The sequence below is a fragment of the Carlito syrichta genome, unplaced genomic scaffold (assembly GCF_000164805.1).
Source record: "Carlito syrichta isolate Samal-C Ts95f unplaced genomic scaffold, Tarsius_syrichta-2.0.1 Scaffold305211, whole genome shotgun sequence".
Classification (NCBI taxonomy): Eukaryota; Metazoa; Chordata; class Mammalia; order Primates; family Tarsiidae; genus Carlito; species Carlito syrichta.
Window position 1 is genome coordinate 300,859 of NW_007249307.1, and position 15,203 is coordinate 316,061.

The window sequence follows — 15,203 nt, forward strand, 5'->3', positions numbered from 1 at the left end:
TAGTATTCCTTCTTATAAGGGGACAGAATGAGCATATTATAGGAAACAAAAAGAACAATGGGTAGGGGGGCAGTCTGAAAGTCTTTGATAAAAAGCAATATAACATATGAGCTTCAACATCATGATTAAATAAAATTCATGAAAAAGCAGGAGGATAGCCCAACATTTCTGGTGGCGAGCCCCAGATGAGTATCAGTGGTGCTCAAGACAGGATGCCACTGCCGAGTTCCAACTGTAACCACGTCAATAATTTACACTTTTCCTTTATTTACTTAAAGATAAAATGGTAAACAAAAATATCTACCTTTATTTTTTTGAAATCCACTGGCTTCCTAATTAATTCATAGTATTCTGGCAATTCTTTCCTTGAGGGTAACTGAATGAAGACTTCACTGAGCTGACGCCCTGAACTGTAGGGTGGGTGAAACAAACAAAAACAAACCAGATCAAACATTACTAAGGAGAGGGTTTTTTGTGTTTTTTTTTTTTCAGAAAATGCCCACAAAGCAAATTTTATCCCATGCATAGAGATATGGGGCTCTTTTAATTCAAGGAATACCCCACAACTGCACTGGAAATAATGACCCTCATGCTTACTTCAAAATTGCATTAAAATACAATTTGGTCCTTACTTCTGTCTCACATACAATATGGAAAGTCCACTGTGCATTTCTCTTTCAGAGCAGATATAATTTCTTTATTTTGATAGAAATATTTAAAATATAATTTTTAACCTGAACTTTTATTTTTAACTTAACAATCATTGAATTGGTAAGAAAAATATACAGACCTAATTTCCATACTCCTTTGCCTTCGAATTCAAGGTATATTTAGAAAGTAACTCACAACAATATTAGAGGAAAATAATGCTTGAGGAGACTCAAATGAAAAGCTTTTGTAGGTACCTAGTGACTGATATCTTCTTGGTCTTATTCCTTTTAGAGTACTTTACACACTGCAGACCACCCATACCTTCATCATTATTTGCCAAAGGAATTCCTTCATCTCACCTAACTGCCCTTTTGTGTGTGGAGGACAATTTAGGCAAAAGACAAGCAAACATATTTAGCAACTATGGGATTAGTGCTATACCCTCCTCCAAATTCATGGCAGGTTTATTTGAAAGCAGGTTTAATAGCAACAAATGCTTAGCATTTCATAATTTTGAAGCACAGGCTACAAAGCAATACAAGATTTTAATATCACTTACTGTTAGAAGCAGACATGTTTAAAGGAACAAAGACATTTATAATTCAGGTTCAAGATTCTAATATCTGATTTGACCTATCCAGATCAATAACAGCTTGCTATGTGTGGTAGTCATTTTTCACAAAAAACTCTCTCCCCTTATGATACCATCTCTATTTCCTTTGTGAAGCCAGACATATTTTTTAAAAAATCATAAATCACTGCCATGTAAATTTCAGAAGGTGATTCTAGGAGTTTGTGAGAATACTAGAAGACAGTAGCAAAGCATGAGTGACAATATGCTGTTTTAATCCACAGTCCCGGTTGTATAATTAAAAAGTAATCATAATGACAGTTATCATAAAAAAGGCATGCGCAGTAACTCAACTGGTTGCTTAGCAACCAGTGGGGAAAATGCTGGAGTGCAAAGGGGCCTGCATAAATTAACCGAAAACCCGCTGTCAAAGAGATGGGCTAGATTTTCTGCTACACTGGGTCAGTATTTTTGTTTTATTTTATTTTTGATGCCCATATGGGTGTCATGACTACTAAAATCAGGGGCAAACACAAAAGGTTTAAGAACATAGCAGTTTACTGGGGAATTGGGTTTTTAGATGATTGTGGCAAGAATCAAGGTGTTCTTCCACCCTTTCAATGCCCCCCCCCCGCTCTCCCCACCCCCTTTCTTCTAGGTTAAGAAATGCATTTGTACTTCCATAACTTATGCCATGTAGTATATGGCAAAAACGATTTTCTTTACTATCATCTCCAACACAGGGCCCCAATTTCTGCCCTATTCTTTTCCACCATTCTAAGATTTATATATTCAAACATTTTACCCTTTGAAAAGGAGCAGATGAAATGCAGTGAGAATAACATGCAGATACTAGTTTTTCTATTTTTATGAGCAACTCTTTATAATTAGCATTCTTCACAACCTAGCAGCAACCCAAGTCAGACCTCTTTGTATTTGTGAACTTAACACCTGACCCTCCCTCAATGACATTGTCATGGTGTCATTTTCTGCATTGCCAACAGATGGTGTCATTTTTCTATTGACGGATTACAATCACATCTTTGCACACCTGTGATGGATATACTCTTAATTTCTGTGCTACTTGTGAAATAAGAAACAAGCAGTTTGGACCAACAGTGCAGTCAAGCTCCAAGGAGCAAAATGACTAAAACAATCCTGTTCTAACATCTGTCCTCAGTCAGGCCCTAGAAATTCTAAACCGCAAGGAGACAAGTCCAGAGTTGTCTATGCTCAAAAAGAACAGGGCTGAATGCTCTGAGACTCAGGACCAATACTGTAAATGAGAAATAAATGCATTCTGTTAAAAAAACAAACAAACAAAAAAACCCCCAAAAACTGAAGACTCCCTGGACTTAATACTCCTATCTCACTTTCTTTTTTCTCCTCCTCAGAACAAAGGATAGGGCAAAAGTAGGACCCGGAAGCTGTCTAAGAAAGATGTCTCAGGACTGTGTTGCTTATCATCATTCAAATATCTCAGAGTTTGACTTCCAATGTCCTTATGAACGAAGCAGTCAGGACAACCTCTCTCCTGTGTACCCACCTCCCTCCATTAACGAGTGGCCAATCCTTGCCTTTACGACCCATTCCAGATCTCCAGACCGGATTTGTCTCTCATTCCATGGCTGGAAGGTTCTCTGTGTTTTCCCCACCTCTTCAAATACTTCATTATCCATCGAGGATCAAAAACCCATTCTCCATAAAAATGAAGAAAATTCTCCTAAATATTAATTATACTTACTCTCAGACCTTCACTGCTCAGAACTAAATCCTTCTATATAAGGGGCGGGGCGGGGGTGGGGGGAGACACAGAAAAAGAACTCAGAATTATCTTTTGGAAGGTGGGCTTACTACAGACTTCCCTCACTAGTTAAGCATTTTAGCAAACCGTTGTCATCAGCGTACCGGTAGCATTGTTGTGAGATGCTGCATTTGGCCTCAGTGAATTTTTTTTGGAGATTCTTTCAAGGCCTTTGCCCATTTCATGATGGGTGATATACGAGCGCACCTGCCCACACCACACTGAGTGTTCAGCAGTTTTTAACCAAAAACGGCATGGTTAAACGCCTACCCTCCCTATTCATCCAACCTTGCCTGAGCGACTTTTTGTTGTTTCCCCAGATGATAAGTCTTCAAAGGGAAATGTTTTGGCGACGTGGAAGAGGTGAAACAAAAAACAGCAGAAGCACTAAAAGACATTAAAGTTGACAAGTTCAAAAACTGTTTTGAGCAGTGGAAAAAGCATCTTGACAGGTGTAATGCATCAAATGGAGAGTAATTTGAAGGTGACTGAAGTTTAAACATGTAAGAGTACACAATTTTTTATAAATAAATTCTTGTTTTTTTTCGGATCTCCTCTGTATATGTTGTTTTTCTCCTCTTTTCCTTCCCAAAGGGTGGGAATATCTTACACGCGTCAAAGCCTTCCTTTTCCCTACCAGAGCAATGGTCAGCTCTGGCAAAAATCAGGTGGCACTGGCTTCTACATCTCCTATGGAACACACAGAGGTAGCAGGACCACTTTCTACAGTAACTTACTTTTTCCTAAATTACAGTTTAAAAAAAGTACACAATAAAATAATAAAAGTGAAGCAGCCCAATAGAATTTTGAATTCTTGACATTTCCTTTCTCAAACTGGAGCTAAGCAAATGCTTTTTTAATATACCTTTTCAAACGTGTGGGTTTATTTTATTTTATTTTATTTTTTGCAGTGCCAGAAAATTGTTTTTCTTTTTAAAGTACAGAACAATGGACTAATTGTACAATGGTTTGCAGAAGGTGTTCTGTTACTGTTGAAATGCTTATTCTACCCTGAGGTATTTTCCATTATGTCATTTTACACAATTTAAGGCCTAAGCATAAGCTGTTACCTCAAAGTACACTGTCCCCCATGACAAAAGTGAGACTCTCCCTGAGTCCACAGACAGCCTGTGGTGATTTCAGATCAATTTCACACAGTGATCTCACACAAAAAAGTGTGACTCTGATAAGACACAGGGTAGGTGGGGGAGGAGTATAAAATAAAATGCAAATATAAAGGAACACACTGGACTTAAGGGTTTACAGGTGCCAATGCGCAAGCACTTTTTCTCTCCAGAGGTAAATGGACACAGTGACACAGCCATGATGCCCAGTGGATGGGGGGAAAAGCTTGCCACACCACTGTGTAAGGGGTAGTTTGTAAGCCTGGCATGCATGGCTTAAATACCCACACTACTGAGATTTAATTTGTTATGCTTCAAGTGAGAACCAATTTTTTTCTCATTACCTGCACAAACCAAAGGGCAATAATTTCACATCTGTACTATGACTGTAAAACAGTGACTACATACATTATAAACTTTACATACATGTCAACTTTACCTTTAATTACATTTTAGGCTTTGAGGCTTGCCGAAGGATAATATGCTAGTTACAAAACCTACTTTTTGGCCTGACTTGGTGCCTTAGTCTGTAATCCCAGCACTTTGGCAGGCCAAGGCAAGTGGATTGCCTGAGCCCGCGGGTTCAAGACCAACCCGGGCAACTTGGCAAGACCTCATCTCTACAATAAATCAAAAATTAGCTGAGCACAGCAGCACACGCCTGTAGTCCCAGCTACTTGAAAGGCTGAGGCAGAAGGATCACTGGAGCCCAGCTGGTTGAAACTGGGATGGCCGTGAGTGTGCCATAGCACTTCAGCCTGGGCGATGGAGTGAGACTCCAACTCAAAAAAAAAGAAAAGAAAAGAAACCTACTTTTAAAAAATACTGGCAGGCTGGGCTCGGTGGCTCAGCCTGTAATCCCAGAACTTTGGGAGGCCGAGGTGAGTGGATTGCCTGAGCCCGCAGGATCGAGACCCAGCTGGGCAACTTGACGAGCCCTACAATAAATCAAAAATTAGCTGGGCGTGGTAGCACACGCCTGTAGTTCCAGCTACTTGGAAGGCTGAGGCGGAAGGATTGCCGGAGCCCAACAGGTCGAGGCTGCGGTGGCCGGGAGCGACCATTGCACTCCAGTCTGGGTGACAGAGTGAGACTCCAACTCAAAAAAAAAAAAAAAAAAATACTGGCTATGTCTTTTGGTGATTTTTTTCCAAATCCAAACTAAGATAGATATTTTAGTGAGGGTCTTTTCTGTTTTACAATTTTTCTTTTCACCTACCCAAGGTGATCTGTTGACAAAAATTCTTAATGGATACATCTGAAAAAGATCTTAACAAAGCTGAAATAAATGTTGTTTATGTTAACTAATGAAGGTAAAAAATGTAGTTATCTTGCTTTGATAAGAAAATGATGTCATGATTTAGAATACACACTTGGGGTTGGAAGGGTTTTACAGAAATGTTATTACAGTCTTACAAGAATCAAACATAGAAAATCATTTGGGAAGAAAACTCAAAAATGTAATCAACATTACAGGGCAGTGGGTGAAGTATGTTGTTGCTTTTCAGGGTCAGATTGCCATGAAGTTTAATATGTACCATTGAAAAACTTACTTGGACACAATAGTACCCCACTAATTGAGAGAGCCCACAGAAACCTGAGCCAGTCATGAAATAGGTGTCACAAGCACCTGCGCTCTGTATTCACTATTGAGATCTCTCATCGCAACCTCATTGAGTATTGATTGGTGATAATTCCTAACAAGTTTGGAAATATGATCTCCCAGCCTCTTGAAACAACAGCAAATGGAGTGGGACTGGGGTAGACTTGTTTTTGGTAATGGAATTGGTAGTTGTTAAAAATCATGTTATGGGTCATGAAGGAAAGTAGACAAATAAAATCCCAGAGTGATCAAGAAAAACAAGGTTGCATTAGGTTAATGCAAGGTAAATGACCCCAATGCCCCCATGTGAGAAGATTGCTCAATAAGAAAAGCACCAGCTGGGCATGGTGGCTCACACTTGTAATCCCAGTACTTTGGGAAACAGAGGCATGAGGACTGCTTGAGCCCAGGAGTCTGAGACCAGCCTGGGCAACATAGTGAGACCTCATCTCTACAAAAAAGTAAAAACATTAGCTGGGCATGGTGGTACATGCCTGCAGTCCCAGCTATTACACAGGCTGAGGCAGGAGGACCACTTGAGCCGAAGAGGTTGAGGCTATAGTGAGCTGTGATCATGCACCGCTGTACTCCAGCCTGGGTGACAGAGTGAAAGCTTGGCTTAAAGAAGAAAAAGAAGAAAAAAGAAAAGCACCAAGACTTTATCTAGTTTTTTTTTTTTTTTTTCCTAAATAGAGATGGGGTCTTGCTATGCTGCCCAGGCTGTTCTCAAATTCCTGGACTCAAGCAATCCTTCCACTTCAGCCCCCCAAAGTGCTGGAATTATAATCATGAGCCAGCATGCCTGGCTAGTCAAGAGTCTTAAATACAATCACACTCTGATGCACAATTTGACTTTTGGTAATCTACTCTAGGCAGAAACACAAATAAAAGTTTATATATAAAGATGTTTATCACAGGATTATTTAAAATAAATAATTCAAAGCAGCCGAAATGGGTAACAATTCCAGAAAGGACAAGTAATGAATGTGAGAGTCTAAAATTATGTAGTTTAAAATAATTGAAAAAATGCTTATGTCACTAAATGGAAAAAAAAAAACAAAAAAACCACAGGATATCAAATTATAAAGTACAGCATAACTTCAGCAAGGTTTTTAAAAAGGCATTTAAAAAGGACCAGAAGGGGATATGCCAATGCATAATAAACATTAATAACAACATGCACTCTTATTCAACACAGCGAAGAATGAAGATTTATAACTGAATGTAATTTAGAACCATATTACCTATAAATAAAGTAGGTCTCAATAAACACTTTAATTGGGTTGCCTTCTTTGAAAACATGCTATACGTCAAAAAACTAATTTTATTTTTCCCAGGGAAATAATGCCTAAGGGTCATATGACTAACTTTCATTTATATCACCATAAATAGCACGTTTCACCAACTGGCGATATACCAATATATTTGCCATATAAAGCCAAATAAATAAAATTATTACATGAAAGTTTTAATATGTACTATATATTGTTACCATCAGAATGTTCTGTACAAAGTTCTTATTTATGTCTTCAGGATTCTATTATTGCATTTATTACTACACATCAGAGGTGCCTGCAACAGGACATGACATTCAGAGAGTATTTTTTTGACAAGCATTTCAAGAAAGATTTTCTTTTCTTTTTCTTTTTTTTATTTTGAGTCGCAGTCTCATTCTGTCACCCAGACTGGAGTGCAGTGGCCACTCCCGACCACCGCAGCCTCCATCTGCTGGGCTCCAGCGATCCTTCCGCCTCAGCCTTCCAAGTAGTGGAACTACAGGGGCGTGCTACCATGCCCAGCTAATTTTTTGATTTATTGTAGAGATGAGGTCTCGCCAAGTTGCCCAGGCGGGTCTCGAACCCATGAGCTCAGGCAATTCACTCACCTCAGCCTCCCAAAGCGCTGGGATTACAGGCTGAGCCACCGAGCCCAGCTAAGAAAGGTTTTCGAGTAGATTTACCAGCTATCACTTGCCTTTGGAAATACTGACTCAGGATGGCTAGACTCCTGTTCTCTTTTTCTCACTTGATATCTCACGATAGCAGATATAGGAATAGAATTCTCACCGTCCATCTGTCTAAGTGTGATAGGTGAACAGCCTGCAGCTTCCTAGACCAGCCATTTCGCCAGCTTTTGCCACCTCACCTTGTAGACTTGCTCACAACTCAAATAGTGCTGGCCTTTCAAAACGTAAGGACCCACTTTCCCTTCCACTGAATATTCTGTCCTTTGACCCATTCTACCTCCCCACTTTCTAATATCAAAAGTGCTTCAAAGCTTTTGGCTGAACTGTGACCAAATTCAAAAGCACAAAGCTTTTGTATATAAACAAAATCAAATGCTTCTCCACCTGCACCCAAGACCTGCATGTTGCTTTGTTAAATGAGTAGGTCATGGTAGGCACAGGAGCGCTGATTTTTCCCCACAATGACCATTTTAGTAAATTCTTAAGGAAGACATATTACATGTGATTTTTTAATTTTAATTTTAATTTTTTTTATAGAGATGAGGTCTCACCAAGTTGCCTGGTCTGGTCTCGAACCCGCGGGCTCAGGCAATTCCCTTGCCTCGGCTTCCCAAAGTGCTAGGATTACAGACTGAACCACCGAGCCCACTCTATTATGTGTGATTTTAAAGAAACGAGACAGATTTTTTCCCCCATGAATATACAAGGACATATATATCCAAATAACTGTTGTCTTTCAGAGCAATCCACTTTTGACCAAAATATTTACAGAGTGACGTAAAAAACAATTTATCGGCCCTGTAAAAAAAACAAAAAACAAAAAACATCCATTTTGTTATTTCCAGATGGGACTCCTTCACCTCTCTCAGAGATGCTGATGTTGGCCTGGAGCTTGAGAAGCAGAGACCCTGAGGAGAGGGGCTAGAAGCCTCGGGGAGGCATTCTGTGTCTCAGAAAACAGACGGACTAAGTTTATTTGTGGGCTGCCCACCTGCTGTATGTGGGTAAAACTGACTGAGCGCCATAAATAAGTGTCAAGTCACCAGGAGTCAAAGTAGCCTGTTCCAGTAAACATTTAACGTGTCAATATTTGTAATTAGGGCAAAATAAAGCCTTGAAGTTCACATCTCCCAGAGCACATTCTCTCTGGACTAAATGTAATACCTGAGCTCTAATTCAGCATTTCCCAAAGTGTGCTCCACAGAACACTAGCTTAAGAGAATATTAACTATTCCCTGAAAAGAAGGGTCTCGCTGGCCAGATGAGTTTGGAAAGCCGCTGGGTTAAGGTTAAACAGCTTACTTCACAGCAAGACTTGCCAGAGCCTCTAACTGTACAGGAAATCTCCAAGAAGGAGCCTCGGGACTAGAGTTGAAAGACCTCACTCTGGGAAGCATCATCACAGACAGTGCACAAGGCTCTAACCTCACCAGGCTGCTGCTCTGCAAGATAAATTGTCAACCCTGACGCTGGGTCCAAAGTATCAGAAACAGAGAGTGAATGAAGAAAGGCTCTTCACCTAGAACTCAAATTTCCTAAAAGTGCATCTACTTAGTCACACTGTCATTTCATGGCAATTTCTCTGTAATTGAATTAGAGCCACTAAATGCAAAGGTGCTCGGGCTTGAGGGCCATCATTACAGCTTCCCTCCCCCGTTGAAAGAAATACAAAGTGTCTGGTGCCAAGGATGCTAAAAATAAATTTTGTCTGAAAGTGTTTGTTGGCTGGTCCTGAGGGGGCGGTCAATACTAACATCATAATCACAACACTAAGGGCTGCTAATAGCCATGGAGAGAATTTAGCTGGCCTGTGATGGAGTATGGGGCTGGGTAACTACATACATGCACACATGTGCCCACACACAAATACACACAGTGGTTTCACACACGCCAACTTTCCTTCCACCTGCATTTCTGTAAATGGCACCGCCGTTCACAGGTTACTCAGGGCAGAGATCTTAAGTGTTATCTGAATTCCGCCTCCTCCTCCTCAAACATCCAGTCCGCCTAAATTTTGTCAATCCTATATTTGAGTATTTATTCCAGTCGTCCCACCCACTGCCACCATCCTTATTTTAAGGACATATCTTTCTCTACCTAACAACATCCTCCTGATACCTCCTATGATCCACCCATTACACGCTACCAGCCAGAGTGTCATTTCCAATCACAGATGTGACTGTGTCCCCACAATCCTCTCTTGGCTCTCTACTTGCCACTGTGAAGCCAACCTTGGCTCCATGGGTGTTGTCTCCCTTTGCCCACGTGACAGACACGTATTGATCACTGCACGCTCCTACCCAGAATTCAGGCATACCCTCTATTGGTCCCCTTGAAACAGTGCTCTTAACAGTCACTGCAGTGACTGGAGATTGTCTTTGAGACCCCAGTCATACAAAAAAACTTCAAATTCCTCAAGTTGGTGTGCAAGGCCCTGGGCAATCTGCTCTGAGGTTTCTCCAGCCTTACCTGGGCTATCCCCCTCTCCCATTGCCCCAGAGTGACCCGCTCACACTGAGATATACGTGGTCTCTAGAGGGATCCTACTTTCCACACCTTCATGGCTACCCACACACATGCCATGAGAGCCACTGCTCTGTCCTCCTGTCTTCCCCTCACCAGGCTGCTAGGGAATTCCCACTCTGCCACAGCCAATTAGAAGCTCTTCCCACCCGGGCCCCATCCATCCCCTCCCATCCCATCATCTTTTCACACTAGGTACTTGCATTATTCATTTATACAGCTCTTTCCAACTGTGCTTTAAAGCATTCCATTTGACTCTTTTTTTTTTTTTTCCATTTTCAATACTTACACAGAGACTGACAGAGAATGCTCGGCGCTTTTGAACACATGAAGAAAAGATTAAAACATAAACTGCTCCGAAGGAACGGTTAATTCATCATAATACAATCTCCAAACACCACATCATTAGCTCAGGCTTATGTGAAAAGGAGGCATATGTGACAGCCAGACAGGGACCAGGCAAACTCCAGAGAGCCCTAAGGAGGCAAGCAACAAGCCCCTTGCTATGCCTCTGGAAATTATAGCTTAAATGTGTTTTTAGTGAAAAGGGATTTATTTAGGTGCTAACTACATAGGTCATTACCATCTCCCCTCAAAAAGCCCAGGTATGACACTGGGAACTTGCAATAGCCTTTAAAGTTATTAATTCACTTTCATGGTCAAAAGACTATTCTGATGAAAGAGAGAAAGAGGAGAAAGGGTAAAAGGAGCTCATGCCAGCCCTTGGTCCCTGGGCTGAGTATTCAGCCTACACCATGCCACTTAGCTCTAAGCCTGTCTTTCTAGGTACTGAGGTGGAAGTGTTTACCCAACTTGGTTCATTATTTAAACTGTTCGAACTTGAAAAGTCAAGTGTTTGCTGTTTCAATCTCCAAATTTGAATCTAGATTCTCATAATGGCAAAAACAGAACACAATTCTTGATGTTTTTCAGTAGACACTATGGTTTGCAGGCTGGGTTTTGAGGATTAATCATTGTTTACTGAACAGCAATAAGAAATATGAAAAATAGACAATCTTGCCCAACAGTTTCATCTCTATACAGAACTAGGTAGGTATAAATTAACCCTAGTTTTTATCTCCTTATATAAAGAAGAATGCCACAATTGAAGATTAGTATGCACTCTGAAATACAGGAAATGCCCTCGATGCTCCTTATAACTTTTCCCTGGTTGGGGGAAAAAAAATGCTAGAAAGAACGTTACTGGATCAGTTGACAAAACTGGAATATGGATGGTAAAGCATTGTAGCAAAAATTTTAAAAGCTCAGGTTGGTTGGAAGGGGAAAAATGTTATCTTCAATATAGTAATAACAACGCCTAGTCTTGGCATATTACGTGCATTCATTTCTCCAGCTCCACCAGCATCTAACTCTCATGATATCTCCAGAAGAAAAGTATGTCTACTTTCCACCCAACAGAAGCAAAGGCACACAAAGGTTAAACAGACTGGCTTAGGATGCTTAGTACCCTTTACAACAGGTCGGCCTAGAAGTCATACCCTGAAACCCAGCACATTGCACAAACAGAAGGCAACTCAGCAACTGCTCTCTACACACCATGATCACCTCCAGAATGCAGACACAGCGTGAACTACATGCTGCTTCATGTCTTGCAGGACAGCAAGTCACCACAGGTGCTCTGCATTAAGCTTCTAAACCAAGCCAGCATGGAGTTAAGAGGCCCGTGGAATGCACGACAGAAGCTGAGCTGGAAAGGAGGGGGAAGCAACAGAAACCCATCTCCAAGGGGCTGCAGGTGGGGTCGGCTTTCAGGGTGCTCCCAACACCTTTGTAAGAAATGCATAAACAGAATAAGCACACCTGGATTAAAACATAGCACAAACAGCTTCAGAAGCCATGACAGGTGTTTAAGAATTAATCTGTGCTCCATTCCCCACTCCAATCAGAGATGATCAGGAGATGATTGGAGAAACTTGCTTCCAAAGGCTGATTCTATGAATTGGTCTGTTTCATATACCAAGGGATACCTGTATTTAGAGACACGGGAATACAAGACAGATCCTGACCTGTTTCCTTCTATTTCCAACTGAGAATTACTGGGCACCTTCTCCACGTTACACCTGTGACAGAGTAGAAAGAACACTAGAGTCAGAAGACCTGAGTTCTCCTCCCAGCCCGGCTCCTCCTTCCTAGGTTGGTAACCTGGTATAATTCATCTCACTCTCCAAGCCTCCGTCTCCTCACCTGCCTGCTTTTTTGGGAAGATCACACAGGGTTGTTTAGCACCTCATTCTGAAAAAAATGCAGTTCTCAAAAAAAAAAAAAAAAAAAAAAAAGGAGGGGGGGAATTGACGTCCTAACCCCTCTAGGACTTTTTCCTGCTTCTTCCAAACATAGAAATGCCTGTTACCTTGTTCCCATTTCCCTCCATCATGTCCCGTTCATTGTTTCAGAAATGGTGGAAGATAGGCAGTCACTTGCCAGGGGTATGTGTGATCTTGAGAAGGTTGCATTAGCCTGAGCCTAGCCCCTCATTTATGAAATGAGGAATATACTTACCTCAAAAAGTTGTGAAAATTAAATGGAATAAGGTGCTTTGTAACAGTAGCCAGCACAAAAGAGGGTGTTTCATGCATCATCCAATTCAGAATCTGAGCACCATGTAAGTTGTCAGTTCTGCTTCCCAGAACTCTATTCTTTCTCAATAGATCCCTGAATTCACGATCTTCAACGGGAAATGAAAACAAACTACCACCTGAGGTCTTTGGGCCTTCTTTAGGCCTCTAGGGAAGCCTCTTCAGTTGAGAATTTTTGAAACTGCTACGTTGGTGTCCCTTTGTGTGAGGGCAGGGAAGCAGCTGTCAGGTTTCACAGATCCTGGGAAAACCCTCCATCCCCTCTAGATCTCTTTTGGCACACATAGCCAACACTTGGCCACTCACTAATAAGTCCCTCCTTAGAGCCATTGCCCTACTCTGGGGAAGGGGGTGGGCATGTCAGAGAAAGAAAAGCATCAACAGAGGAGAGGGATGAAAATGTATATGCTGTATTGGAAATGTACAGAATTACTTGGAATGTCTGAAATATGAGGAGGACTGGGAGGACACGTTGGAAAAAGATATTGGGAAGATCCTTAGGTTTCGACTGTGACACATAATCCTCCTACACTAAGATGTCTGATCATCACTGGGTAGGCAATGGGTGGCTACGAAAAGTTCTTAAGTAATAGAATGATGTGATCAGACAGGTGCCTTGGAAATGGACAGGATGAGAGACAGACTGGAGGCAGGGCACACAGACAGCACAGCAGCTGGGCCAGGGGTGCAAGGGCATCAGGAAGAGTGTGAGGAGGCAGAGGAAGGGGCGCCTTGGAGAGACACCTAGGAGTATGTTCAGGGGACTCTGTATTTGAGTATGTGTCAGCAGTGAGGCACAGGAGTGAGGAAGTGATTATTGTTTCACATTTTGGACCTTGGGATGATGATGGTGTTGGCTAAGGGGATGCAGAAGCCAAACCCGCTATGTCATCTCAGAATGTGTAATAGCGAAGGAATAAAAACCTGGGAAGGACAAGAACTTTTTTAGACAGTTTACAGAATATATTGTAAATCATTCAAAGAAGATAGGTATGGTTCTGTGATCTCAGACTAACAGAGATTACAATGTAACAGGTTCTGAACAAAAGATTCCAACAGAATAATTTCAAAGCATTCTGATATAAAACACATATAGATCAGCAATCTGACTGGTTTGGGGGAAAAAAAACTACAAACAAAAAACCCAAATCAAAAGAACAAAAAATAATGATGACAAGGATTTAGTTTTAAAAATGTATGTTATTACGAATCCAATTCAGAAAGACAGTCTGAACATTAATATGAATAGTCAACTGGGTTGAAGAAGCCTTAGGATGAAAATGTGGGAAACAGCCTTCCACCAAGTAAATACCTAAAGGCACTTCAGGCAAAGCACTTGGGAAATAAAGCACCTTGGAATAAAACAAAAATATTTTTTAATAAGGACCCAGCCCTACTGGAGAATGGGTTGATTATATGTGAAACTTCAAAAACAGTAGTTTAGCCTTACTCAAAGTGAGAAAAATGCTAAAAATTACTTTCAGTGTGTACAGGAATTAAACAAGTACAATTAGTCCAGAGTTATAGTTTACAAAACCCTCTCTTAGAAAGGTGCTATAATGTAATAAAATATTGGCTCTATTTTCTGAGGTAAATGTCATTATAATATCCAAAAATGACTATAAACATCAGATAATGTCACTGTATCCTCATCTAACAGGGGTTATGTGAGGGCTCACATAACCCCTCCTTCCCTGAATTCCCTAAGTCAGCTGCTCATTCTGTAATATCCTGTAGGAGAGCTTTCTCCTCCCCACCATGGTGAGCTACTGGGGGCAAGTACCTGGAGTTTTTATCCTACGACCAGATTCAGTAATACAGTGCTGGGAAGAAGGGAACAATGAAGGAACTATTTTCTGAATGAATGAATTTCTCCAGGGTGAGCAGAACTAAATTCAGAACAAACTGAGGCTCATCACAGATCCTAGAGATACCATCAGAGCTATAAAAATTGGGGAAAAGATGAACACATGCCCAGTTAGGAGAAGAAAGCAGGGACTAAAGAGTGTCAGGGAGGCAGGAGCCATGTGACAGCTGCCCCACTGTGAGCCAGGGCTGTGTCCACTGATTGGACTGACCAGGCAAGTATCTCCTGCCTTCTTCCGCTCCTTCACTGCATTCGTCTTCAAGGCTGGACCTGGGTTTCCTTGGCAGACAGCAGGGCTAGTCCTGTACAGTGGTCCTTCAAAGAATGTGTCTTCAAACAACTGATAGAGAGGGAGGAGGTGACAACACCCTACTCATATTCTATTTCCAGATTCTTTAGGAATCAGAACAATGCTTGGATTTGAAAAGCAAGGCATAATAAATGCTGAACAAAAGCTCCTGATAGAAGAGTTGATAGAAAGAACATATCAAGCCACT

At 41.2% G+C, this 15,203-nt stretch overlaps 1 protein-coding gene across 7 annotated transcripts in view; it reads right to left on the minus strand.

The window, feature by feature from the left end:
• Positions 1–15,203, minus strand: part of SMARCA2 (SWI/SNF related, matrix associated, actin dependent regulator of chromatin, subfamily a, member 2) — a 193,369-nt gene that overhangs the window by 13,272 nt on the left and 164,894 nt on the right. For 6 of the 7 annotated variants that reach the window (XM_021714086.1, XM_021714085.1, XM_008061339.2 and 3 more), the window contains one exon: positions 305–410. In XM_021714086.1, coding sequence (XP_021569761.1) covers positions 305–410 — 106 coding nt within the window. Of the gene's footprint in view, positions 1–304; positions 411–12,269; positions 12,324–15,203 lie in introns of all 7 variants that reach the window. The other variant, XM_008061337.2, reaches the window with a different exon arrangement.